The 27,793-nt window shown below is 41.6% G+C and overlaps 13 protein-coding genes across 13 annotated transcripts; 6 read left to right on the top strand and 7 right to left on the bottom strand.

Moving 5' to 3' along the window:
- Window positions 1–37: 37 nt before the first annotated feature.
- SAMD00019534_123690 (hypothetical protein) lies at window positions 38–1,481 on the top strand (the record flags this gene model as incomplete). Its single annotated transcript, XM_012892430.1, has 3 exons — window positions 38–700; window positions 770–1,193; window positions 1,264–1,481. Coding segments are annotated over 3 exons (1,305 nt in total), but the record flags the coding sequence as incomplete, so codon positions are not given.
- Window positions 1,482–1,610: 129 nt separating this feature from the next.
- Window positions 1,611–4,274, bottom strand: SAMD00019534_123700 (hypothetical protein; the record flags this gene model as incomplete). Its single annotated transcript, XM_012892431.1, has 2 exons — window positions 1,611–3,762; window positions 3,832–4,274. 2 exons carry the CDS (start codon window positions 4,272–4,274, stop codon window positions 1,611–1,613), a joined length of 2,595 nt encoding a protein of 864 aa, XP_012747885.1.
- Window positions 4,275–4,470: 196 nt separating this feature from the next.
- On the bottom strand, window positions 4,471–4,800 carry SAMD00019534_123710 (hypothetical protein; the record flags this gene model as incomplete). The annotated part of the gene is made up of 2 exons (XM_012892432.1): window positions 4,471–4,668; window positions 4,738–4,800. Coding segments are annotated over 2 exons (261 nt in total), but the record flags the coding sequence as incomplete, so codon positions are not given.
- Window positions 4,801–7,725: 2,925 nt separating this feature from the next.
- Window positions 7,726–8,670, top strand: SAMD00019534_123720 (hypothetical protein; the record flags this gene model as incomplete). Its single annotated transcript, XM_012892433.1, has 1 exon — window positions 7,726–8,670. The coding sequence occupies one exon, from the start codon at window positions 7,726–7,728 to the stop codon at window positions 8,668–8,670; it is 945 nt and encodes a 314-aa protein (XP_012747887.1).
- A 597-nt stretch (window positions 8,671–9,267) lies between these two features.
- Window positions 9,268–10,775, top strand: SAMD00019534_123730 (hypothetical protein; the record flags this gene model as incomplete). The annotated part of the gene is made up of 2 exons (XM_012892434.1): window positions 9,268–9,337; window positions 9,424–10,775. The coding sequence occupies 2 exons, from the start codon at window positions 9,268–9,270 to the stop codon at window positions 10,773–10,775; spliced, it is 1,422 nt and encodes a 473-aa protein (XP_012747888.1).
- A 990-nt stretch (window positions 10,776–11,765) lies between these two features.
- Window positions 11,766–13,495, top strand: SAMD00019534_123740 (hypothetical protein; the record flags this gene model as incomplete). The annotated part of the gene is made up of 4 exons (XM_012892435.1): window positions 11,766–11,996; window positions 12,105–12,446; window positions 12,518–13,209; window positions 13,324–13,495. 4 exons carry the CDS (start codon window positions 11,766–11,768, stop codon window positions 13,493–13,495), a joined length of 1,437 nt encoding a protein of 478 aa, XP_012747889.1.
- A 263-nt stretch (window positions 13,496–13,758) lies between these two features.
- SAMD00019534_123750 (hypothetical protein) lies at window positions 13,759–15,017 on the bottom strand (the record flags this gene model as incomplete). Its single annotated transcript, XM_012892436.1, has 5 exons — window positions 13,759–13,857; window positions 13,932–14,209; window positions 14,283–14,548; window positions 14,646–14,855; window positions 14,965–15,017. 5 exons carry the CDS (start codon window positions 15,015–15,017, stop codon window positions 13,759–13,761), a joined length of 906 nt encoding a protein of 301 aa, XP_012747890.1.
- A 1,656-nt stretch (window positions 15,018–16,673) lies between these two features.
- SAMD00019534_123760 (hypothetical protein) lies at window positions 16,674–17,707 on the top strand (the record flags this gene model as incomplete). Its single annotated transcript, XM_012892437.1, has 3 exons — window positions 16,674–17,060; window positions 17,135–17,228; window positions 17,292–17,707. Coding segments are annotated over 3 exons (897 nt in total), but the record flags the coding sequence as incomplete, so codon positions are not given.
- Window positions 17,708–17,819: 112 nt separating this feature from the next.
- Window positions 17,820–20,039, bottom strand: SAMD00019534_123770 (hypothetical protein; the record flags this gene model as incomplete). Its single annotated transcript, XM_012892438.1, has 4 exons — window positions 17,820–19,348; window positions 19,422–19,600; window positions 19,684–19,801; window positions 19,895–20,039. 4 exons carry the CDS (start codon window positions 20,037–20,039, stop codon window positions 17,820–17,822), a joined length of 1,971 nt encoding a protein of 656 aa, XP_012747892.1.
- A 638-nt stretch (window positions 20,040–20,677) lies between these two features.
- SAMD00019534_123780 (hypothetical protein) lies at window positions 20,678–22,475 on the bottom strand (the record flags this gene model as incomplete). Its single annotated transcript, XM_012892439.1, has 4 exons — window positions 20,678–21,502; window positions 21,586–21,666; window positions 21,748–21,922; window positions 22,009–22,475. 4 exons carry the CDS (start codon window positions 22,473–22,475, stop codon window positions 20,678–20,680), a joined length of 1,548 nt encoding a protein of 515 aa, XP_012747893.1.
- Window positions 22,476–23,379: 904 nt separating this feature from the next.
- On the top strand, window positions 23,380–23,729 carry SAMD00019534_123790 (hypothetical protein; the record flags this gene model as incomplete). The annotated part of the gene is made up of 2 exons (XM_012892440.1): window positions 23,380–23,511; window positions 23,583–23,729. The coding sequence occupies 2 exons, from the start codon at window positions 23,380–23,382 to the stop codon at window positions 23,727–23,729; spliced, it is 279 nt and encodes a 92-aa protein (XP_012747894.1).
- A 259-nt stretch (window positions 23,730–23,988) lies between these two features.
- SAMD00019534_123800 (hypothetical protein) lies at window positions 23,989–25,071 on the bottom strand (the record flags this gene model as incomplete). The annotated part of the gene is made up of 3 exons (XM_012892441.1): window positions 23,989–24,192; window positions 24,258–24,636; window positions 24,713–25,071. The coding sequence occupies 3 exons, from the start codon at window positions 25,069–25,071 to the stop codon at window positions 23,989–23,991; spliced, it is 942 nt and encodes a 313-aa protein (XP_012747895.1).
- A 1,476-nt stretch (window positions 25,072–26,547) lies between these two features.
- Window positions 26,548–27,332, bottom strand: SAMD00019534_123810 (hypothetical protein; the record flags this gene model as incomplete). Its single annotated transcript, XM_012892442.1, has 4 exons — window positions 26,548–26,767; window positions 26,859–26,991; window positions 27,078–27,168; window positions 27,255–27,332. 4 exons carry the CDS (start codon window positions 27,330–27,332, stop codon window positions 26,548–26,550), a joined length of 522 nt encoding a protein of 173 aa, XP_012747896.1.
- Window positions 27,333–27,793: the final 461 nt, after the last annotated feature.

A 27,793-nucleotide genomic window follows, 5' to 3' on the forward strand; every position in this document is an offset into this window, starting at 1 on the left:
ATAGATTAGATATAGATATAGTTATAAGGGGATATAGATAAACAAGAAAAGACAAGAAATGAAATTGTTAAAGAAATATATTGAAAAGGATATGAGTGGCAAGGTCAAGCTACAGATAGATGAAGAGGAGGACTTTTGGAATATATATAACCTCATCTCTGTGGGTGATAGACTCATGTCCACCACCATTAGAAAGGTACAAAAGGAGACGGCCACTGGCTCAGTGTCAAGCGAACGTCAGAGAGTCACCATTACAATCACCGTGCAAAAGATCGATTATGAACCGTCAAGTCAGTTGCTACGTATATCAGGTCCAGTCAGCGAGGAGAATCGTCTCGTGAAGCTGGGCGCATATCATACCATCGACCTCGAGGTCAACAGAGACTTTACATTGTTCAAGGACGAGTGGGACACTGTGTCGCTCGACCTGGTCAAGTCAGCGTCAGACATCTCGCAGCGTGCCGACGTCGCTGCGCTCATCATGAGTGAGGGTCTTGGTCATCTGTGTCTCATCACTCCCTCCATGACCGTTGTCAAGGCTCGCATCGATGTCCCAGTGCCAAGAAAGGGACGTTCATCCAACGACACACATCAGAAAGGTTTGGAGAACTTCTTCAATCTCCTGTTACAATCTATACTGCGTACCATCAACTTTAGTGTTGTCAAGTGCTTTATCATTGCATCGCCAGCATTTGTTAAAGTATGTACCAGTGAGCGAGCGAGCGAGCGAGCATGGTCCACATAACTAACATTCCCTCAATAATAACAGGATAAGTTCTATCAATATATGATGGAGCAGGCAAACAAGAATGAGACATATAAGGATATCAAGGTGAATAAGGCAAAGTTCATTCTGGCTCATTCGTCATCAGGTCACAGATATTCATTGAAGGAGGTGCTGTCAGACCCAGCCATTCAACAGCAATTGGCAAACACCAAGGCTGCCAGTGAGATAAAGACACTGAATGCCTTCTATGACATGCTAAAGAAGGATCCAAACAGAGCCTTCTACGGCTTTGATCACGTCAAGAAGGCAAACGATCGACTGGCCATTGAAACACTACTTGTCACTGATGACTTCTTCAGAGGCAAGGATATTGTTACAAGGAGAAAGTATGTTGATTTGGTTCAATCTGTCAAGGATAACAATGGCGAGGTCAGGATGTTCTCTGGACAACATGTAACAGGCGAGCGTATGTATAATGGAGATGGAAATGTAGGTGAGTTGAGAATGTTGGACTGACATTGCTGTTTGTTTTATAGAACTATCAAAGCTGTCTGGAATAGCAGCCATTCTGCGATGTCCAATGGAGTTGGAGGATGAGGAGGAGGAGTATCATGCAGAGAATGAGGATGATGATGAGGATGAGGATGAAGAAGACGAAGGAACCTCCTCTAAGCAGGAGGGTCATGGTGACTACGACGATGAGGATGACGATGACAACGATGCACAAGATGCTGGTGACGATTTTGAGGACATTCAATAAACGACACGGTGGCATGACTGACACGGTGGCATGTACATTGTAAACATGTAATGGTGAAGTAGGTACATTTTGGATCATGGTCCATCCAGGACCCAAGATGGTTTATTTGAGTGTGGCTACACGCTAAGCCTTGCTAGCTGATCGCTTGTCTCCGGAGGAAGCCTCCTTCTTCTCCCTCTCGCGTCGCTTCTCCTTCTTCCTCTCTTTCTTCTCACGCTTCTTTTCCTTCTTTCTTTTCTTCTTTTCTTTCCTCCTTCTTCGTTTCTCTTCGTCGTCACTATCGCTACTGTCACTGTCACTACTGTCTGATTCATCGCTGTATTGTGACAGATATGACTTGATGTTCTCCACCCATTTATCACTATCCTTCTTCTTTGTCCTGTCCTTGTCCTTTGTTTTGCTATTGGACTTTACATCACGCTCATCCTTCTTGTTCTTTTCCAGTGGTGTTGATGGAGGAGTTGGTCCAACTATTGAAGTAATCGGTTGATAAGGCTTGACTTCGATTACCTTATAGTATGTTGGTTCAGTTGATGGCTGAGGAGTTGGTGGAGGTGGTGGAGGAAGGTGAGGTAGTGTAGGTGGTGGAGTAGGAAGAGGAATAGGTATTGATTGGGCAGGAGTATTGATTGATGGAGTGGTTTGTCCCGCTGGAATGAAAGGTTGCATCTTTCTTTGAGTGAATGCTTCCTTGACTGTTTGATTGACAAATGCAGAGAATGGATCGGATTCATCCTCATCTTCGACTATATTTTGGTGTTGTTGTTGTTGTACAGGAGTTGTTTGAATTGGTGTCAATATCATGTTGTGGCTATTATTGTTGTTATTGTTGGTGTTGTTGGTATTGGCAATTGAGGAGAATGGTTGTAGTGGAGGAAGTGGCTCATCTGTTGTTTTGGACAATGAGGAGAAAGGATCATAGTTTGATTGATCGTCGTCGGTTTGCTCTTCTGTGACATCATTGCTTTCAAAGATTGCTTTGAACAGGTCCAAAGAAGGTCTCTTTGCCTCTGTGAATGAGAACTCGACAAATGGGTTGAGGTTGGTAGCATCAGAGATGGATGGATGCTCAGGCTCATAAGGTGGAGATGACGCATTGTTGTCCTCTTCCTCCTGTGTAGCCGTCGGCGGATCTGTTGGGAAATCGATCTGAATGTTCAGCTTGGTGAGCCAGTCCACCTCCTTCTTTGGCTCAACCGTCATTCCCTTGTAAGGATTCTCGACACCCATTCTCTTGCAAAGCAATGGGGCCGGATACCAATCCTGTACGACACGTGTAGGTCTCTGCTTCTTCTTGAATGGCACGACAGGCTCTGCAGCCTTCAAACGTGACTTACCATCGCCTTCGGACTCGAATCGACTTGCAAATGCTTGTTGAAGTGACTTTAAAGCATCGCTTTGTTTGGCCAATGCAGGTGCTGGAGAGGTTGGTCCAGCAGGTGGCGACGACGATGATTGATACATGTCCAGGTTCTTGGTGGGCTTGGGTGGTGCTGATGGCAAAACGCGCTCATTGAGCATGATTGACCGTTGAGTTGGTGTGATGTTGACCATATGCAGTGGCTTGTGTGTTATCGACCTGTCCAATGGCTTGTCGTACTTGTGGCGGATATCAAAGTTCGTGGGGACTTTGGGAGGTTCGTACCATTTGATGTCCAAAGTGGTGTGCGATGCGACTACAAAGTTCTTGAGCGGCAGTGAGCCGTCTGAGCAACGTCGCAGACGAGCAGACCCATCATCAGGCTTAAGAAACTCGAGAATCTCATTGTTGCCAGATGATGATGAGGATGATGCTGGACGTCTTCGTCCACCAAGATGGCTGTCATATATATCCTTTGAACCAGAGTCATAGACGTCCGTGTCATCAATAGAGTGCTCGCTACCAAATAGAATGCGACTACCTGTCGTGTCGGCGGTCGGCCCGCCAGCGGCATTCATTCGCATCTGTCTAACCTCATCCGAGGGAGTGAAACCAACACCATAGTGATCATTCTTTGGTGTGTAGTCTACAATCTTTGGATACTCCTTGCCATATTCCACCTGTACCAACTGCTCCTCCTCTTCATCATCTTGCTCATCATCATGCATGAACTGACCTGCATCATCATTATCAATGATCATTGTATGTCTCTGCTTGGGCTTTGGCACCTTCTTCTTGTAGACCTTTGTAATGACTCGTGTCTGGCCTTCCTTCCATCCCATCTTCTTCAACAATCTCAAACCAATTGGGTCCTTTGTTGGCTCGACAATATCCTTGAACACTGATTTGAATATACTATATGTTTGAGTGAGTTAGATATGTGAACAACACGGCGCCGTGTCGATCAAAGAGGTATGTACATACCCATCAGAAATACTATCGATGGCACTAGTTGGTCGACCTTCTGATGTTAGATCATAGTCCTGCTTTGTGGTCAACTCTTTGGCCATGTTGCTGATGTCCTCATCGTCCATAAAGTCCTGTGCAGAGTATTGTCTATGTGTAGTCCTCTCGTCTCTTGATGACTTGAATGTTGATGGAGTGAAGCCCTCCTTTGAGCCGACAGTGTTGAAGTAGCCAGCAGAGAAACCACCTGTGAATGCTCCATGAAATCGTTTGCGACCTCTCTCATCAGTGACCTCTTGTTTATGTATTGGCAAGTATCTATTTGATGTCCTCGTCGTCGTTGTTGTCTTCTCATCCTTAACCTCTATTGGTGAGCCAAATAAGAATGACAGGTCACCTCCTCCTCCTCTGCCCTCATCATTCGCTTCATAATCATTCTTCCTTTTCTTATAGTTATTCATTCATTCATTATATATGTATGTATGTATGTATGAATGAATGAAAGAGTGTGAAGTACACCTACTCATGATTGTTCGTGAATGGGTGAATGACAAATTTCATTGAAGGGTGGAGGTGGGATTATCCCACCACAAGTTGATTTAATAATAATAATTAATATTACAGACTATTGAATAAAGAAGTGTAGTTAATTGATTATCCAACAATCGCTTGTGCCTTGACATCAGCCTTTAGGATATTCAATATGTTCAGATTGATACATGCTTGAATCTTGAGAATGTAGTTTGGATCAGTTGGATCGAAAGTACATAGACGAGGTGTTTGACTAGGTGGCAGGTCGTGTCCAGTCGTAGTTGGTGCTGTCAGGAAGGCATCACTAACTTGTTCTTCACAATGCTATTTATTGAATGTTCAAATATTAGATTACAAAAATAAAAAATAAACAAATACTATGAGAGTACTTACAACAACTATGGACATCATCATAATGATGGCTACGAGTAATAGGATAACCTTAGTAGTAGACATTATTGTAGTTTAGTTTAGTTTTAAATATTATAAATATGTTTATATTGTTTGATAGAGTTGATCAAGTTATCCTATTTATAACTTACTTCTTCACACTTACATAAATTCATACGTATTATATTAGAGGTAGAGTATGTGGATATTTTAAAATGGTCAGAGGTGATGTTGATGATGATGACAACGTCAGTCAGACAATCTTAAATTATAATCGATCTCACCGATAACTTATCCAGACGATGGATAGATAGTCCAAAGCACGTATTCAAACAAATTTAATCAACATTCCTGTGACAACTGATTCATTGAAGTCACTCTTTGTCTACTCAATCACTCTCTCTCTCAATCAGTCAATCAAATCATTCATTCATTATGTAGAGGTATGTCGGGAATATCCATTATCCACACCCACCCACTACCTGATATATATTTATATATACTTCTAAGCAAACTAACAACTGAATTTAATCAATGATGTGTTGGATTATTATTTAGGTGATGATGATGATGATGATGATGATGATGATGATGATGATGATGATTGTCAGAAGAGATTGATGACAATTCAACTTAACTTTATGAAAGATATCACGTTGTTATTATTTGTATAATTCTATCCATGATGACACTGTAATCATCAGCTGAAGGGCACCCGTCATCAATCTTCATCAAACTTCCCCCATCACACACACTCATACACACAAACCCACCGTTCATTCGTCTAGTGTGTGGTCCATTGAACTTCTTAATAATATAGTTAACAATAATAATAAATTAAACAATACTAATAATAAATATATATTGTACTATTAATAATAGATGGTAATAGTCAACCGATTAGAGATTCATACAAGATGGAACAAGTCTTTCCGGATCTAGTGATCCAGCGGATTGTTCGCTATCTGTTGTTTAGCGAGTGGACAATACCGAGCGCACAAATGGAGGCAGGTTGACACTTTACAACAACAATGTCAAGCTGCCACTTGCTTTGGTCATCTCCACCCTCCACAGGATACTGTCCACCACGGATATTGCAATCGACTGCACACCATTGTGTTATCACTTACCGGCAGACAATGAATCTCCAGCGAGGTGTCACCACCAAATGGTCTCTCTGGAGGGCGTTGCAAACGATCGACCAGATCAATCATGATACCTCAGGCATATATTGTCAGAGAAGATCATCAAATGATTGTTCGACTGTAGCGAGGATGCAGGCCTGATCCAAGCCCATCCAACAACCGTGAACAAAAGCCATGACTACCTACGAATTGTGGACCATTCGTATAACAAGAGTGTTTTCATCAAGATTGAGTAAAGGACCATGCCATCCTCATGTTGTTCATAGTATATTCCCTTCCATGAGTCGATGGTCTGCCCTTCCAGCTATTTGTATATATATCGGTCAACACCGATGAGAAGTAATTGCTCGAGGACAAGAATACATCAACAAAGAAGAGTCGTACGACAACCACTACAACTACAACATAAATAAAGAAACAAACAATTCAATGCTGTTGTTGGTTAAGATTAAGATTGATGTTCATCAATGTTTACAACCACATTATAAATCAAATATCCAAAATTCGTATTGTTGGGTTGGTGTTGGCCTTGGAAAGCCCCAACCCCATAAATGGACCATCCACCCAACCTTATTGTTATTACAAAATCGTCTTCATCCCTACAATGGTTCCAATAATACCTCTACCTCCCATCAATATCTATCTATCTGTCAAAGCAATCAATTCCTCCTCAATCAAACAATCACTATTGTCAAACAATCAATCATATCAATCAATCAAACAATTACATGTCAATGAATGAACATAAACGAACATTCTCATCACCTTTTCATAATATAACAAATGCCTACAAGTCATTGACACATGGCGGTGGTAGCCAGAGTAGTAGATTTGTCTCTAGAGGTCGTTCAATGAAGGACTCCAATACACCACCTCCAACACTAGTCCGACAACACTCTTTAATGAACTTACCAAATCACTCGACTACCTCACCTAGCCACTCACCTCATCATCCAAAGACACCATTATCACACTCTGAGGGTATTAAACCATCAGTGTCCGCACCGACATCACCAAGTATCCTAAACAGGACATTGTCAAATACATCAGATTTGAATGAGACATCTCCTTCAGGTATTCCAGGATCACCCACCACAACCAATGGAAGGCCTACAATTAGTAGGAAAGACTTAAGTCTAGCCAAGAAGCATTTAAAGAAGAATCTAATTGTTACAAAGAAGTCATTAACTGTTGTGAACAATGATAGTAAGTTTTAAGTTGATTGATTGTTTTTAATGATTAAATGAACGATTGAACTAATATTGTAAGGTGATCTTTATAGACTCTACAACATTGGAGTCACCAGAAAAGTCTGGAAATATGTATATGTTGAATGTAGGAGTACAATATGGACCAGTGTCCACTTCACCATCACAATGGACCAAACTATATTGCATCCTAAAGGAATGTTCCATTCTGATTTATAACAATCAAGAAGTCAGTATTCAATCAAACAATCATCAGAGAAACTCACTCACCAATTCATTCATTCACTCAATCAGGATTCCAAGGTCATTGAGACCATTAAGTTAGACCATCGAGGATCTATCAATGAACAGGATTCAAAGAATCGTTGTTTCCAGGTCATTTCATACAATGATACCAGGTCATTCACAAGATACTTCACACTGATTGACAACGAAGAGTATGAATACTTCTCATGGATTGTATCACTTAGAGGAAGTGTATTCTACCTCAAGTCTATTCATTCTCCTCCTTCAATCAATCAACATCAACCTGTAAGTATCTTTCAATCATTTTGATTTGGTTAGATTGACTAACTAACTATAACTTCAAGGTGCATCAGCCCACGACCAAAACAACATCAAGTGTCTTAGGTTGGAAGATGGGAAAGGTCAATCCAAGTGATGAGAAGAGGGTTGTACAAACAGAGATTGGAAGCAAGATTAATAGTGGATATAGTGCAGATGAGTTGATTGGCGCAAGGAAGGGTGTACTTGGATTGGAGAGTAGGAAGTTGTTGACAAAGTGGAAGCCAAGATGGGTGGTGCTCAGTACTGAATCATTGACAGTATTCAAGACAGAACAAGAAGAGAAATCAAAGCTAGTCAAACCAATACTATCATTCATGATAATGTTCTGTTCGGCCAAGGTTGTATCAACTAAAGATCGATACACATTCGATGTGATGACCAACACTGATAAGTCAGTACGCTTCTCCTGTCCATCGGGTAGTTCAATGCTCGGATGGATCACATCAATCCAAAACGCTCAATCATCAGCCATGGCATCATACCTCCAATATGAGTTCTCCCCTTCTGCCACCCCCTCAACATCAACTTCATCAACATCCACAACATCAGATCAATCAACATCATTGTTGGGTGAGTCACAAGGATTGATGGACTCATTGTTGGCCAACCCTGGAAATAAGTACTGTGCAGACTGTACAGCAGCCAATCCCTTGTGGGCCAGTATCAATCTTGGCATATTCCTGTGTATACAGTGTTCTGGAATACATAGAAGTCTGGGTGTACAGCTGTCGAAGGTACGCTCAGTTACAATGGATAAATGGGAACCTTCAACTCTCAACTTCTTCCAAACAATGGGCAACAGTAGATCAAACTCAATATGGGAGCATAGTATACCATTCGACAGATCAAAGCCTCAACCTAATGATTCAATGGATGTAAGAGAGAAATTCATAAGAGATAAATATCAGCTTCGTTTATTCATGGAAAGGAAACCTATTAGTGGCACCGGAGTTGGTAGTGGACAACAACAACCGTCATCGTCGACACGCAAGATGATCACGGTCATAGCAAGATAATATATATTATTTAAATAATATATTTTATTTAAATAATATATATTATTAATAATAATTGTAATAATAGTCATTCAATTCAAGTTATAACTCTCCTAGAGATACCAAGATTCAATATTATATTATATAGATAATAGAATAAAAGAATATAAGATATTAAATTATCACCTCTCATCGGTTGTCAAACACCCACCTCAATTTTTTATCAAACGTTGTCCAATCATTTTTGATTTTCGGATTTCCACTCACATTGAACAATCATTATTATGATATTTGTATCAACTATAGTGGTTATAGATAGTTTCCTATCCAATCAGTATACTTGATGTAAAGATCAATCGACCTATCCTTCAAAAACATCCAATGTTATGGCAATGTACTTTGCGTCAATCAACTTTGATATTATTTTTAGTACCTGAAGGTTAGGATCATCATTGCAAACATCAACCGCCGAAATAATTGATTGATTGATTTATTGATTGAATGATTGATAATGAATGGATATCAATTGAAACTACATATTCAATCAATTTGATTGTACATTGATCATTTGTAAATTAACTACTACAACAACATCTTGTAAATATACACCACAACACCATGAACCTACTTCATTCCATTGTCCTAATATCCATACTGTTAACAGTATCTGCTACAGCAATATCACATCGTAAGTATTAATAAACAATGATCCGATAACTCCAAATTCAAACCAATCAATCACTCATCTAACCACAAACATTACCACATCAACAGATGGTTATAAACCTGGAAATGATCACAAGACAAAGATGACTGCTCATGACTATTGTGAAGTAGTCAACAATGGAGTCATGTTTTATAAATATAACCGCGCTGGAAGATTACCAGACACTGATGTGCCTTGGAGAGGCAGTGCCGCTTTGAAGGACGCAAGCCCAGGCTCACAACCAGATCCAAACGGTGATGGTGATCTGTCCAAGGGATACTTTGATGCCGGTGACCATGTCAAGTTCTCCTTCCCCATGTCCGCCTCGATGACAATGCTCGGCTGGGGATACCTCGAGTACACCGACACAATCATAAAGTGTGGCGCCAGCAAGATATGGCTGGAGGATCTCCGATGGGGATATGACTGGCTGATGGCTGCTCACTATGCTGAGAATCGCTTCGCTGGCCAAGTTGGTGAAGCCAATGCCGATCACGCCTACTGGGGCCCACCTGAGCTCATGACCATGGATCGTCCGACCTACATCCTCTCCGACACTGCCCCAGGAACTGAGGTGGCAATGGAGGTGGCTGCCGCACTGGCCATCTGTTCAATGATCTTCATGGACAGTGACCCTGCCTATGCCGCCCAATGTTTGAAGCACTCTGAAGAGATGTGGACCTTTGGAGACACATACCGTGGCGTCTACTCCGACTCGATCCCCGATGCCCAGAGCTTCTACAAGTCATGGTCGGGATACAAAGATGAGATTGTGTGGGCTAGCGTGTGGCTGTACAAGGCCACGGGCAACAAGGAGTACCTGATGCGTGCCGTCGCGGACTATGACACCTACAACATCGGTGAGATGGCTCAGCAGAACTCGCACGACTGGGACGTCAAGGCTCCAGGCACTGCCCTGCTCTTGACCCAGATCTTCCCAGGCAACGCCACCTACATCAAAGACATTGAGGGCTTCCTCAACTGGTGGTTGCCAGGAGGTGGCGTCCCCTACACTCCAGGCGGCCTTGCATGGATTAGAATGTGGGCACCAGCACGCTACTCGGCCACCACGGCCTTCTTGATGTCTGTGTACGGCACCAACGGAGACAAGTACACCGACTTCACCAAGAAGCAGATCAACTACATTCTCGGAGACAATCCACAGCAACAGTCATACGTCGTTGGCTACGGACCGAACCATCCAATCAATCCACATCATCGGGCGTCGCACCACTCGCTCACCGACAACATCATGAGCCCTGTGAACAACACCTACCTGATCCTGGGCTCCCTGGTGGGAGGTCCAGGTCAGAACGATGATTACAAGGATGACCGAACTGACTACGTCAAGAATGAGGTTGCATGTGACTACCAAGCTGGTTTCCTTGGCGCCTCTGCCTTCATGGCTTCAATTCAGTAACTAAACTACTTTTCTTCATCCTTTTGTAATTCTACATCTTGACATGTCATTTTGTATAGTCTGTCGTTAGGTGAACTTGATTGATTGATTGATTGATTGATGACAAGTTGGATGTGTGTTGTGGGTTGGACCAACCTGGGCCTTGTCCAAGGTCATCTTCCCTAATTATTGTTGTTATTAAGGTAATGTATGAATGACTTTGAAGGAAGTGTTCATCGGACCTTCAAGACACCTGGTTGGTTAAGTCTAAAAAACAACCAAATCTGTCGAAATTGATAGATTTGGGTTTTTTTTTGATGGTCCTGGGAAAATGACAGTCCCAAATCTGATCTAATGGGCGTTCTGAGGATCTTTGAAAGATCATTTGAATGTTTGCAGACAAATTTAATTAATAATAATCAATTGTTTTTGACAGAAGAAGCAAAGAGAACCAATGTTGTTTGGTTCCCTCATGTCATCATTCGACAATCCATTCTGATATCATTATCTTATCTAGTATTGTACTATTAGAGAGCATTGTTCAAGTTGATCAACAGACGACAATCCGACCCTCTCACTCTACTCCATTCATTCAATCAACCAATCAAACCATTTTGTTTATTTATTTTATTTATTTATTTGTATGTTTGATACATACTACAAGTTAAACAGTAACATTCAGACAGATAATCAGAATTTGGATTCATACATCACTTTTCTAGTCCAATCATTCTTTCATTGCCATTGAAGTTGAATCAAGTCAACCATCATCACCACACACAAACACACAAACACACGAATCGAAACCCAATCAACCAATCAATCCAACAACAACATTGACCACATTGAATCTCAACAATACAACCAACACGATCATACTCACTCATCGAAGTCAACATAACAACTACCATTTCATAACTTTATCTTGTTGTAATACTAGCACTTTCCCATCGCATCCATCCTACCACTGTCCGATCGAACAGACGTCAGTGGATCATCGAAATAAGCACAATGGCAAAGGATAACTATGGCAACAGCAGCAGTGGTACATTCACAGGTACTTCTGAAACTGAATGGCTGTTAGAAGACGATAAGAGGAAAATGACTGCTTCTCCAGAGAATACCTTGCCAAAGTACTACTTCCCAAAGAGGTTCTATATGCTGATACTTGGCACATTGGGTCTGACACTATGTTATATCCTTCGTGTCATTGTATCAGTCACAGTAATCCCCATGTCGGCGGTATGTTCCCATTCCAAGCAAACTTCCGTGTTGCCATCCTCACGCCAGACGCGCCACACATCGCCAAGATATTGGGAAACTGACTAACTAACTCGCCACACCTTGTAGGAGTACCACTGGGGCGACACATATAAGGGCTTTGTACTGTCAGGATTCTTTATGGGATACCTGGTGCTACAGATGCCAGCCACCTACTTCTGTAATAGGTTTGGTGGCAAGCGAGTAATGTTCACAGGTATCACATTCTCATTGGCAATGACTGCTCTGGCGCCATTGGCTGCACAGAACAAAGTTGCCATTATGATATGTCGTGTGATGACAGGTATCTCACAGAGTATTGCCTTCCCCACGATGAACTGGCTGATAAAGCGTTGGTTCCCGACTTCTCAGCGATCGTCCTCAGCCTCTCTCATCTGGTCAGGAGTGTACATTGGTATCATCATTGGCAATGTATGTGTTCATAGCATGCATGATCGAGATGTAATGTCATTTTCACTCACACCCTCACTCCCAACCTACAGGTAACAACACCAGTTATAGTATCAGAGGTCAACTGGCAGGCAGCCTTCTATATATTCTCAGGTCTTGGTCTGTTGTGGTCGCTGGCGTGGCTGCTGTTGATTAAGGATGAGCCAAAGAATGTTTGGGGCATACATCCAGCAGAGTTGCTGCTCATTGAGCAGGACATCAACCCAGACAAGCAACACCTGGTACTGAACAACCCAGTGTACAGCTCAATGTCGACAAAGAGTGATGAGTTGGGCTTCTTTGAGGTGTCGCGTCGTCTCTTCCGCGACCGCGCCATCTACGTCATTATATTCTTCTCAATCACAACGCAGTGGGGCAACTACCTGCTGCTGATGTGGTATCCGACCTGGCTCAAGAACCAGGCCAACATCCCTGTCGGTCCACTCATGTCGCTCTTCACCGCACTGCCCTACGCATTCTCATTCGCCTTTGCCAACATCAGTGGCGTGGTGACCGATCGTCTGTTGGCGCGTGGCTACAAGAAGATCTATTTGCGCAAGTTCTTTGGAGTGCTGGCGGCATTAGTGCCAGGCGTATGCATGCTCCTAATGAACTACCTTCCAATGGCTGCCACACTCAAGCTGGTCGTGATGACCACCTCCATCTCATGTGGAGGCTTCAACACACAGAGCAATCAGATCGCCACCTTTGACATTGCTCCAAACAGTGCCATTGTTACAATGGGGTATGTTTTATTGTCTACTCATTGGTGCGGCCAGACTGGATCATACTAACAATCAATCAATCAATCAATCAATCAATCAATCAATCAATCAATCAATCAATCAATCAAACATAGTATTACCAACTTCTTTGCAACTATCCCAGGTATACTTGGACCATTGCTGGCAGGAGTGATGCTGACAGCGTTCAATGGAAGCTGGGGACCTATATTCTTGATCTCCTCAGTTTGTTATCTCGCTGGAGGATTGGTCTGGTTGTTATTTGCAAAGACCGACAAGGTTGTCTAATAAACATACAATCTTTTCCTTGTATCCATGATTGAATGACTTTGATTGATTACAATGATGTCTTGGTTGTGTTTATTAGATAGTGATGGTAATGAAGATCAAACATTGTAGGACTGGTGCGAAGGGAAGTAGTTGGAGAAGAAGAAGAAGAAGGGATATGGAGTGATTGATTGTTTGGTTGGCTTGATTGATTGATTAATATAACAATATGACTGACTTGATCAAGTAGAGTGTCTCGCTTAATAATAATACTAAGTAATTATTTAGATTCCACGTAGTTTGGTAAGAGTCTTCTGTCTCTCTGCGTTGAACTCCTTCATCTTGTCATGAACTCCCGTCAGAGCAGTGGTTGGTGCATTAGTCTGTGAAGTGATGATAATGTTTGTTAGTTAACCAATCAATCAAGTGCAATCCATAACATATATATAACACGTACGCTGTTCAGCCATGGATGAGTGAGGGCATCCTTGGCAGTCAATCTAGAGTTGACATCGACGACCAACAGATGGTTGATAAAGTCCTTGGCAGCGGGTGTGATGTGACCCCAGTACTCGGCAGGGTAATCAAAGTTTCCTTCCATAATATATTCAAAGATCTCTGGAATGGTATCACCATAGAAGGGTGGGAATCCACACAACAATATATATGTAATCACTCCAATGCTCCACATATCCACCTCCTTGTCGTATCCAGTAGCGTTCAACACTTCTGGTGCTATAATAATTGTATGGTGTGGTGTTAGTTTGGATGGATCTGATTGGTTGATCGATTGAATGAACGGACGTACCAACGTAGGATGGTGTTCCACAAGCAGTCTGCATCATGGTCTGTTGTCCAATGATCTTGGAAAGACCAAAGTCGGCGATGGCTACCTCGAGGTCATTGCCACTGGTCTTGAGCAACAAGTTCTCTGGCTTTAGATCTCTATGAACGATATTGATGTTGTGAAGGTACTCAACGGCAGAGACGATCTTTCTAACCAATTGAATGGCATCAGCCTCTGTGTATGATCCCTTCTCAACGATCTTATCAAACAACTCGCCTCCTGTGACCCTGTGTTGTGTTTGTGATCATCATCATGAGTATGAGTGAGTGAGTGAGTGGACGAGATCAATGTGACTGACTGACTGACAGAATAACTATGACTTACAACTCCATAACGAGGTACAACTTGTTTGGTGTATCAAACAACTCCTTGAGTGAGATGATATTTGGATGATTGACACGTGTTAGGATGTCAACCTCCATCTTGAGATTCTTCTCATAGTCCTTGCCCAAGTCTGACTTGTTGATCACCTTGACAGCATAGTTCTGTTGTGTCTGTCTGTGAACTGCAAGGTATACAATCGAGAATGCACCTCTATATATAGTAGTGTTTTGTTATATATCATGTATTAGCTACTTATTCACATGACATGTTTGTTCCTGCTGCAGTCATGCCTGCCTCTGTCATGATGCAATGAACTTACCTTCCAAGCTCTTGCTTGAGTTCGTATATTTTATCAACTTGTTCTTCGTTCATTGTTTGTTTGATTGATTGATTATTGGTTACTGTATTATATATAAATGTGTATTAAGTAGAATGAACAATGGTTAATAAAGATGATGTTTGTTTTAAACACTCAGCCTGTTGACCAATTGGTGGATGGTGTTGATTGATCAATGTGTGTGGTAGGTGTGTTCATTCAAGTCCATCTATCAATCAATCATTTGTATTGGAATACTCACCAAATAGAGATAATAATAATAATAAGATAAATAGTTTACTAATTAGAAATGAATGAATGATCTAACAATAGAGTCAAGTGTAGGTTGGTGATGTTGTTTGGAAAGGGACGTGAGCTCACTTGAACAGCTTGGGATCATGGCCTTCTGTGGTCATCATTGCCTGATCACCACAAAAAAAGGAAGCAGTGTGATCAAAAGGAAAAAATTAATTAATCAGTCAGATTTATTTCGGCAGGTTAACTGTAGTAGTTCGAATAGGCTTCCTTCCAAAGGTTATATATGATATATATTAAATAATATCTCTTTCTATTATTATTATGATAGAACCATCAGTTAATCATTGAACAGCTGTTCTGTGTTGTGATTGTTATCATTCAGAGTGATGGACCATCACATTTCCATGAGGACAAACATGGTCAAATTCGTGTTGTGTTTGTGTCAAAGAAACTAAAGGACACACATCTTTTTTGTTGCAGATGCAGTGACACACTTGTTGTTGTCAAAGTTGTTGTTGTTGAGTGACCAACAGACTAGCAAAGCAAGAAGGGCAGACAGTAGTATAGAGTTAGTTTGGTGATGTCAATGATATGGGAGACGATACACTGATCAAGGGTCGGATAATAGGTGACAATGTAATCAAGAAGTTAATAGTGGACGATAGGTTTTACAAATGTCGCTTCTTGGTGTCTAAACTATCAAAGAATATGTATGTGTTGAATGATATGAGCATTACCATCTTACTTACTTATGAATCCTTGTCTCTCTCCATCGCTTCCAGACCTCCCTTAAACACACCTTATATACAACAGAAGATATTTGTATGATGATGATAATGATGAAAGCAAGTCATACCTCATTCACTAATTCACTCACTCACTCACTCACTCACTCACTCACTCTATCATTATAGGACTTGGTTATATACATACTTTCATCGTTGGGATCAACAGAGGGTAGATCAGCAGTGTTTGCACGTGATGGAAATGTATTGGTAACAATGCGTATGTACTGGATCATCTTTGATGAACGAATGAATGAATGAATGAATGAATAGTTCAATCAACCAATTGATTACTTACATTTTAGTACTATTTAGATGAACATAGTAACAACTCGATTAGCAGTGAAATGTCAATCATAGATGAAGCGACCTCCAAAGAGATAGAGGTTCATAAATACAAATATACATTCATTATCCAGATATTGTAGCAGTCAGAACGATTGATTGATTGATTAATTGATCCAATCATATGTAAATAAACCTATGGAAGCAATATGTACACATCACCGCATGGTCATCAGTTGGAAGTACGGAAGTACGGAAGTGCGGAAGTAACACCAACGATGAAACCCAAATGTTGGTCACTCGTCTTTACAGAACAGAGATAAACAGAGATATAAATAATATCATCATTACTTGTTGTATCATAATCATATTGTAATAATAATAGTCATGAAAGTACTTGCAATGTATAATCCCAAACCCAAGATACTCAGTCGATTGTTGTTCAAGACTGTTGGCAGAATGGTCAGACTGTGGCAGCGACTAAATAGATTCAAGTTACATGATTGGGATCGTTTACATACTATACTCGATGAGAGGATGGCACAGATCGACATCAATGAGGCATTGGTTGCCAGTGGAAAGCAGCCAATCTTACTGCGGCCACTGATCACCGTGGCCAATCACACTGCCAACCTGGATGACCCATTGATGTGGGGTGGACTGCCAACATACATTTCAAAGGATCCAAGATACATGCGCTGGACATTGGCTGCATCCAACGTCTGCTTCACCAATCTCCTTTACTCATACTTCTTCACTCTTGGCAAATGTGTATGTTATGGCAGTGAACGCATGACACACTTTGATTGATGCTAATGCCAACTTCATCCATGGACTTGTCACAGATCAATACATTCAGGGGCAATGGTATATATCAAGATGCAGTTGACTTTAGCATCGATAGACTGTCAGAAGGACAATGGATACATATATTTCCAGGTGAGTTGCCAGTTACCAGTTGCTAGACACACAAATACTAACACCAAACTTTGCACACTCCAGAGAGCAAGGTAAATCAGAAGGAGGAGTTGTTATACTTTAAATGGGGCATTGGAAGACTGGTGGCAGAGTCCAAGCTTCCACCAATAATTCTGCCAATCTATCATAGAGGCTTTGAGAAGACTATGCCTCTGGACCATTTGGCAATACCACGTATCAATAAGGATGTTGATATATTCGTTGGAGAACCATTCGATTGTGATGACCTGCATAGACAGTTCCAAGAGGACAAGGATATCGACACCAACAACAAAGACACTGTCCACTCCAAAGAGAATGACTTACGAAAGAAGATGTACTACAAGAGTATAACAACGAGGATAGAGACAGAATTCAAACAGCTGCAACAAGAGTCGCTGGTCGTGCTGAATGCCAGAGGTGTGGATTTAGGAGTAGGAGGAGGAAAGACATCCACCGTCGAATGAATTATTATTTAGACAACTACTGTGGATGTAGTACCTTGTTGTTGAATGTAGTACTGCTTATCGATTAACAAGGAGGAAGAAGGAAAGAGGGTAGGATGGGCCAAGGCTAGCTATTGACAACTCTTGTCAAGCTTGGTGAATGATAAACGTTGGCGCCACTCGATAAATGTACATTGGGACTGTTGGGCGATGCGACTGGAGACCAGACCGAGTTGAGATCCTCTCGCTCTCTTGAACTTCCATTGGAGGTAGAAACGCCACTCAGCAACGAGGACAGAGTGGGCGCAGGCAGAAGGTCAGAGTTGCCAATGCATTGGCGAAGAGGCGATTGATGATTGTTCTTTGGTGATTTGAAACCATTCGTTGTTGGTAATGGAGTTGAATGTATTGCTGCTGGTTTGTTGTTGTTGTTGTTGTTGGGAGTCTTGGGCGAGAGGTTGGTTGGTGATGGTGACTTGGAGGTGTTGGCAGAAGATGGAGGTGAAAACGACACTGGCGAATGTCTGGTTAGGCTTGACGATGGTGAGATTGCCGTTGATGTTATGTTGATGCCTTCTGAATGTTTGATGATATATCCCATCTTGTTTGATTGGTTTGTCGTCGGTTGTTTTGATGATTGTTGTTTGATATTATTGTTATTGTTGTTGTTGTTGCCGCTGCCACTCTTGCCGCCGCTGCTGTCGCTGCTATTGATATTGTCTTTGCTATTGTTGCTGCCACTGCTGCTATTACTACCATTGTTGTTTGACTTTGAGTTATGTGCTAGTTCCTCAAGCTCCTCCTCATCATCATCACTATCACTGTAGCTCGCATCTTCATCATCTTCTTCTGAATCATCGACATCATCCGAATCATCAGAGTCTAAATCACTGCTATCATCATCATCATCACATATTGATCGAGGTGATGCAGCTGTTAGATCGCGTGGATCCTTGACACTGACATGAGGCGAGGCCATTGGAGAGGGAGCCAATACTCGCAATGGAGGCAAGATGGCCGTGACGGCCAGACGCTTTGTCAGACTCTTGAGTCGCTCTGTGATCTCCTTGAAGGTTGGTCGCAGGTCTGGGTCGTACTCTGTGCAGTCCAGTGCCAGCTTTAGGAATGGCGGCGGACAGTCCTTGGGCACCAGAGGCAGGAGTATATCAACGTCCAGTCCGTATCGAAGTGAGAGAGGTCGCATGTTGCTCGTGGTCTCTAGTCGCGTGATGATCTCTGATAGCACAATGCCGTAGGAAAAGACGTCGCACGTCTCATTGTAGTCCTGTCCGAGTATGACCTCGGGCGCCATCCAGTTGTTCGTGCCACATATCGTCATTGTTCGCTTGGCACGTCCATTGAGCCCAGCGGTACGGGCAAAGCCAAAGTCGCACACCTTTATCTTCCAACTCTCGCACACCAACAAGTTTGTCGACTTTAGATCGCGATGAATCACGTGTCTAGAGTGCAGATAAGCCATTGCGCAAGCCACATCATATGCTATCTTTATCCTCAGAGGCCAGCTCATGCTGACCAATCGCTCGCCCATCGTGTCAATATCAGGTGTGCTACTACTACCAATGTTAACCTTTCGATTCATGAAAGCATCAGTATCCTCATTCTTATTCTTGAATAGATAGTAAGCAAGATCTCCACCTGGTGTGTAGTGTGTCGACATGTAAGTACTCTCGCACATTCATTCATTCATTCATTCAAACAAACAACATACCTGTAACAAACTCTGTGACGATGTATAATGTCTGACCCTTCTCAGCGACACCGATGAACTGTACCAGGTTGGGATGTGAGAACCTCAGCATGGCTACCTCTCGTTTGATGAACTTTATCAGGTCCTTATATTGTGAATTGTTTGGCGATAGTGTGATCTCCTTGATACCAACAGGTGTCCTGAATGTTGATATAATGAAACATGTTGGTTAGTTTGATTGATTGAATGAATGATCGAATGAATGAATGAATGAATACTTTACCCAAAGTATTCTCCTTTAAATATCTTTCCATAGGCACCCTTTCCAATCTGTGGACCAAACTCTAGATCCTCAAGTATGATCCTGAATGCATCTGATCCGTCTGGCAATCCATCATTGTCTGTATTGTGATGTGGGCTGAAGTGTTAGTATATCGGAACCATCCTCATTCAATCAATCAATCAATCAATCAATCAATCAAACATTATATTACCATTTCCATTACTTTGATATAAGTTTTGTTGTTTACTACTGTTGTTGCTGCTATTATTATTGTTATTGTTATTGTTGTTTGTTACTGAAGCCACAACATTAGTTGCCTGGGGCAATGTTGTTGTACTTGGCTTGTTTGGGTCCATTGTATGAATCTTGAACGAAGAATGTTATGTTATCTTATAGCAATCATTTAAGTGAATCTTTGCTGCCCTGCTTTCTTTCCTTTGTGTCTATTTAGAGTCTTATATGCGAGGCTTAACGAATGAATCTGATGTATTATGAATGATGATGATGATGATGTATTATGATTGCTTGGGTCGTTATTATCATCTGTTGGATAACGGTGAGCTATCTATTTGTATATATGTATTAGAGGTGTATGAATGAGAGAGAGAAGTATCGATTTTTCGCTCTTTTTCACTCTAACATCGATGTTGTCGTGCGAAGCACCGTTGTTGTGAATGTGTGTGAATGTGTGTGAGTTGAATTGTGAGAGATAGAGATAAACTATGTAATTGCAATAGTTAGTGAGTGTTAAGTCCAAACAACAACACAAACACTTAAATTTACTGACAGACGCCTGTTGGTGTTATGGCTCTCGATTCAGATCCATGTATTGAGGGTTGGCTTTGAAAGAATGGGCTCACTGCACATCATGACCCAACAAATATCATATTGTTGGAAATCAAGAATCGGTTCAACAACAAACAAACATTGGGACAACAGGTTGGTTGTTTAATTATGAATGAATGAGTGAAGAGACAGGACCAGGACAGGACTACTACAACTTGGGGAAACCCTTCACCTTGATAATAGAGCCTTGAGTGTTGGAGAGATACAATACTGTGCCCTTTGAAAAGACACCAGAGGTCACTTTGGCCATGGTGGTCTTCATCTTGACAGTGTTGTCCTTGCCCCAGTCGACCATTGCAAACTCTGGATGACTGATTAGACGAACGATGCCATCCTCGTGTGCCGACGCCGCCAGCAGGTACTTGGAGCGCGCGTCATACACGAGCGTCGTGATGGGGTACAGAACCGATCGTATTACCTTGAGCGGCGATGGGCTTGCGCTCTCGAAACACTGCTTGGTGTTGTATATGTTGATCATGCCCGACTCGGAGCCCGTGGCCAGATAGGTGCCGTTGGGCGACAGGGCAAAACTCGTGATTGCCTTGGTGCCCAGGTTGCCCTCGTCCTTGAAGCGGTGGACGATACGCCAGAGCTTGACGCTGTAGCATGTGAGGTGTCCCTCGGACACGATGTATAGGTGCTCGCCCGTGGGCGAGAACTGCATGGATGCGATCGAGCTCTGGCCCAGCTGGAACTCACGCACCACCGTCTTGGTGCGGCACGACATGATGCTGATCTTGCAAAGTGCGTCGCTGATGGCAAAGTGCTCCTCGGACACTGCCAGCAGACCCAGTTTGTTTCCACCCATACGCAGCTGATGCTTCTTCAATGCCAATGTCTCTGTGTTGAATGTAAAGAAGAATGGCTTGTGTCCAATGATCACGCACTCCTTGCTATTGGTCAACATCTTTCCACTTGTGCATCCAAAGCCCTTGAGTACTGTTGTGAACATTGGTTTGGCCAAGTCGAATGTCTATATTGATTGATTGATCGAGTCGTGTCAGTGTGAGTGTGTGGGTGAAGGGACCTAAGTACAGGCTCCAAAGACCATCATACCGAGAACATAGATATTCCATTCGTTTGGACAGTAAGTAATATGTTTGATTCTGGATTGAGATCGATGTTGGAGATGTGGCACTGATGTTTGAGTGAATGAATGAATGTGTTAGTCAATGATGATGATGAGCTCTCATTGTTTGATCAGTGATGAACACATACACCAGCAGACTTTGTAGATGTAAGATGTAGGTTCAAATAATTATCCTCTCTGCTTCTTCCAATACGACTATCTGTTCCAAATGCCTTGTTCTCAAGATCTTGATCCTCATTGACTTGGCCATCGACCGTTGTCTCCTTGTCTTTTGAAACCGCCCATGTAGGAAGCACTTCCATACTATTATATACAGATAATGTTTACATATTAGTATGATTGAGAGAATGAATGAGCTGACATTGATGATGATGATAATGATAACATACTTGAGCAGTTTCTTCTTCTCATATTCTTCGTCGTCGTCTTCATCCACCCAGGCAGCCTTGCTATCTGATTGGTTAACATCTTTATCTTCTACTGTATCTTTGTTGTTATTATTATTCACATTGTTGTCATTATCCACTATGATGTCATTGTTCACTACTGTATTGTTGTTGTTATCAATGATATCAACATTATCAACATCATCAACAACATCATCATCATTATTATTGTTTATAAGTTCGATATTATGAGTTATATTATTGTCCAACTTCAGCTTCTTCTTTGTGACCTTGTTAGTGCTGCTGTTGTTATCATTCTCTATATTCTTAGTCGTAGTCTTTGTCGTTGAAGTCGTAGTAGTAGTGCTTCTCTTTGATTTAACACCTGACGATGTCTTTGATGTTGTTGTTGCAAGAACAGCAGCAGCAGCAACAGCTTTAGATGCTGGCAATGTTCTCTTCTTTGACATCTGTTTTGTTGTAGTTGGTACCATTGTCTGTGATGAACCCGTATCACAACAGTAATAACGATTGATTTCAAACTGAGGTGAGGCAGTCAGAGGTCTCGACGACTCGTTCGGCAAGTCGTGTGTGGTCAATGTAATTGAAAAAAATTAATTGCATCATTGTGAGGATTCTCTGTGTCATTCGAGACACAACAGACTTGGCAAGTGATCAAAGTAGTACTATCATTTTAATGAAGATGGACTCAGAGACACAAACAATGTTGGTGGTTCTTAATCTAACTTAAGTTGTACATTTATACTCGATTCATAATTTCTATACTATCTCACGATTTCTAGTGATCTTATGATGATGAAAGATTGACAATAATGCGACAGCCACATTCATTGATCAGATATGACACGACTATTAGTCAATCAAACATTCAGTCAATCAATGTCTGGTCTTTGTTTGTCCATACAAGGAATTCATTGAAAACCTTGTAAACAAAGTCTGGGTGATTTGTGATGAATGTATCAAAGAATGATTAGAGTCGAGTCAGAGTCGAGTCATTACATTGAATTTCTCAATGTACATCATATATATTTTCTTTATCTCTGTTCGATGATGCAAGCATACATGAATGCAGTCAATGACTCGACGACGAATGGCTTCACCCATCTTAACCCAAATTGAGTGTCCTTTAGATCTAAGCGTGGGAGACTGAACAGCTGACAGGAGAGGGGGTTGTTTTATGTCTGTGTTGTCAACATTGTTTGTATGTAAGTGTGTTTGTTGTGTTGTTGATAAATAGCTACCTCATTATTAATCAATATATATATTGAACAACTATAACAAAAACACATACATATATATATATATATAAATATATTAATAACAAAGAAATAATTAATCAATCAATCATCAATAATGGGATTACCAGGAGGACTTCAAAATGTAAAGCCAGCCGATGCTGAGGTCAGCATCGCTGTTCAGGCTATCAAGAACGACCCAAAGCTTGCCAAGTTTGAGAACATCGTTCCAATCTCATATGCCACCCAAGTAAGTTGTTGTTGTGACACAAGACCAATCGGCTGAATGACTGAATGACTGACACCTCTGTCTACCAATAGGTGGTGGCTGGAATCAACTACTTTGTCAAGGCCAAAGTAGACAATGGGTACATCCACTTGAGGATATTCAAGAACCTCCAACAACATTACTCTCTCACCTCAATCAAGGAAGGTGTTGGTGCCGAATGTCCACTCAATTACTTCTAAAAGTGTCTGTCCATTTCACTTTCTCCAGTCAATCTCAAGACAAAGATAACAAACGTGCATCAGTCATCTACACCTATACATACTTGTACTTAAATGATTAAATGATGACAACCACTCCTCTGTATAGTATAGTTATATAACACTCTAGCTCTATATGAGCATCGAGTTGGCTAGGTTGAGCTTTACTTATTATTATTTACATTTCTTAAGCTCTATGTACAGGTGATGTTGAGGTTGGAGACGTACAGACCACACCGATCTATGTCGTCTTGCTCCTCTTCCATTGTTTGACAAAGGATGAGAGAACTGATGACATGATGACCTCATTGGTTTGGTAGTCTCTTAGCCACAGGTGAATAACCAAATGGTTGTTGTTATGATGCTTGGAGCAACACATTACCTTGATCTGAGCGACCAATGATCCTTCCTTCACCAGGCAGGATACATTACTCTTGATCAACACCTAATACAAAGTAGTGGGGTCAGTACTTGGTCTTAATCAATAAGTTAAGAAGGATGTATACATACAAGTCTATCTTTACATTGTGGATTGTTTGCAAAGTAGAATCGTGACTGGAAGTAGTCCTTGCAGCAGCTGCATTGTGGAAGTGGATTGAATTGGTGGTCGAGCACTTGTGCCTCCAAGAGTAGTGCAGTCTCATCAGATGTTGATGGATTGTTACAGAACTTCTTGGCATTGCCACCGTATCCAACTTGGTCCGAGATATATACTCGACAGCCTTCATACTTGGCTTGGATCATTGGTTCATGCAACAAGAACTCAATGTTATGATAAAAGTTACGGTAGAATGGTGAAGAGTATGACGAGTACTCTGTTGGTAAAGGTATGCCATTGGCGTAGAATGTGCTCTTGTTCACTGGTAGGAACTTGGGTGAATCAGACTTGCTATTGGATTGGGTAAATGAATGAATCAGTATGATTGTGAATGATACAGGAGTAGGAAGATGAGTCATTTACTTACGGTGGTATGAATCCAATGTTGTCCGAGCTGATATCTGGACTGTCCGGTGTTGGTCCAGTTTGGCATGATAGGGTGGAGGTGTAAGGTGATTGAATTATATTATTATAGTTATTAGTATCCAAGGTTGTTGATAGTTGAAGATTGTTGTTGGAGTCAATGATAAGTGCATTGAAATCAACAGGTGGAGCATGGAGTATTGGTGAGGTCATGGGTGAAGATGTAGGTGAAGACATTGGCGATGTATCGACAAGTTGGCAATAGTTGTTCATGTATTGTGGCACAATAAGTGAACCTGTAACTACTGGGGACGCAATTGATGGAACATATACCAAGTTGTAGCCTCCAGGATAGACTGTCATGCCATTAAAATAACCAACAAGGTTGTTGTCCCCTGGTCCATGGAACATGGATGGCGTCTGATGGATCATATTCCTATTTTGGTATTGGAGAGGAGTTAGTAAATAAGTTTGATTGATAGATTGTAGCGAGTTATAGTTACATTGTATGATGAAATACAGGGAAGGATGTTTGGTTGATTGATGAATAAATGAATGAAGACGAACTGGGGAATGGCGTTGTTGTTAAGTGAAGTATATATATCTTGGCCCATGGTAAGTGACCGGTGGAGGACCTCCACATGATATACATTGGAGGTTAGTTAGGCCAACTAACCCAGAGTAGTGTAGCTCACTTGATCACCACCATTGGTGCCACATTCGATGAAGCTCGATCGAGAGAGGGCTTCAGGAGGCAGTACCCCACAACCATTGACTGCATGTAGAGGACATCCCTTATACTAGTTAGGGGGTTTGTTTGTTTGATTGTTTGATTGTTTGATGGTCGTTGTTGTTAATGTATAACATGTAAAGGTGTTGTAGCACCTGTCAGTTTGTGTGCGTACCAATCAATGCCCAGGATGGGCTGGAAAGGCATGTCAGGACATATGTACATGATGTGATGTGGATGAATGAATGCTACTAGTTGTTAATGTGTGTGTATTGATTATTTGGTTCAAGTCGATGTTGTTCATCCACAGAGGTACACCTATTCTTCGTGCACATATATCCTTTGCGATACCAAGCAGCGATCATGATGATGGCTATCCCGCAGCTGCTCTCTCACTCATGCCTTGGCGTGCACGCGAGTTGGAAGGATGCCAATCGAGATGTAGCGCCTGGCAGTGTGTGTTGGTGTGGCCCTGTGCATCCGATCCGTATCACTATCAACTCGTTCAGGCCAACACCACACATCACACTAATCCTTGATTGTGATTGATTGAGCTGAGTTAGTGAGTGTGTGGTGTGTGTGGAAACTGTTTGATCGACAAAAGGACCTTCCGTTGGACGATCACATTGTGGAGATGGATCCTGGGTGATGACAAACTCCACCATCTCAATCAATGCAATCCAATATCTCCAAAGTCATTAAGTCCTCCACTTTGTTACTTGATGTTACTGCTGTCACCGTCATCCTTGTTGTCCGTTACACCTCACTTCCATCCAGGTATCCAACAGATACTAGATTATCTCTAACAACAAACTCAATCGTCATCAGAGTCAATGTTGTCGTTGAGGCACCAACATATTGTAGGTCCTCCTCATCTTCATCTTTACCTTTGAGATGTTGTTGATAGTTAGTTACATCGGTCGGTCAGACAGTCAGTCGGTTGGATGACTCGCAGCGGGTCACCCTGGCAACATCAAAACAATGCAATTGATTGATCGAAATGAATGAATGAACGAATGGAATGAATGGATGTTATGTGAACATGTTCCATCAATGAGATGAGTGATGCCAAGCCAATTAATGATCTAGATCTCTTGTATTATAATAAATCAAGCGTCTAGACTTGATGGATATACAGGATGCGGTAAAGGTATGATAGACTTCTTTTCAACATCTCGCGCCAGTGCTTTCCTCATGTCCAATGCATCCTCTTCACCAGAGTAGTATCCAATCACTGTTCGATACAGTGAATATCCAAACTTCTCATACATCTTGATCGCTAGTGTATTCGACTTTCTAACAAACAGATCAACAAAGTATGCATTATGTCTGTGAATGTGTCATGATTGTCATTCATTGTCGTTGTTATGTCAGTATGTTGTATGACTGATCATCGTCTATCTCTGACGTCACTCCTTACACTTTCTCCGAGACCTCTTCCAAGGTGTTCATTAGACGATCTGCCAATCCTATTCTTCTGTACTCTGGTGCTACTGTTACAGCTGTGACATGTCCATGCCAGTTCTCACCATTACCCTCTGCTTTACCAAGCACTATATAGAGTGAGCTCAATCAAGGCATATGCATTAGTACGTCGCGCTCACTCATCTCTCCAACTATCTACTCAAGCACAACATACTGTATCCCATCGGTCTGCCATTGACATCCTCTGCAATCGATAGTAAACTAGGCCAGTTTGATATGTATTCAAAGTAGAAGGGTAGATAGTACTATGTATGTTTGAACTGAATGTGTAAGCCAGATGATCATTCATTACTTCTTGCCGATCACTCAATCAATCAATCAATAACTTTACCGTCTCTGTAAGGTAATCCAAGTTGATATTATTGAACCTGAATAAGTCATCACATGTGAACCTTCTGATTGTAGTCATCGTTGTATGTAGCGTAAATATGTATGTAGATTGAACTTGTTCGATAGCAATCAATTGCCATTGATTTTTGTTGTAGTCAAAATGAAAGGAGCAAGGGGAGAAGGTACAGTAGTCAACTTGTAGCTAAGTTTTATTGATTAAATTAAAAATAATAAAGTAGGGTAATAAGGTCTTTATTAGTTTGACTTGTCATCCATTCCTAGCTACATTAGGTAACCCAACTTGATGAGGTGAACTTAGAGTCCACATAGCCTTCTTCGATGACAGTTGGGCAATGAATGTTGTATAAGTGATAGCTCTCCATTGTTACCTAAACCTGTGTTGATCTTGTCCAATAGTTCATGGGGAGGTATACATTTACTCTTGCTATCTCTTCTTCTTGCGGTCGTCTTTTGAAGATGACATCCTGCAAATGGTTCCTCATCATCCTCATCAATGTCCATTCCATCCAATGAATGAGT

Source organism: Acytostelium subglobosum (assembly GCF_000787575.1).
Source record: "Acytostelium subglobosum LB1 DNA, scaffold: scaffold41, whole genome shotgun sequence".
Lineage (NCBI taxonomy): Eukaryota > Evosea > Eumycetozoa > Acytosteliales > Acytosteliaceae > Acytostelium > Acytostelium subglobosum.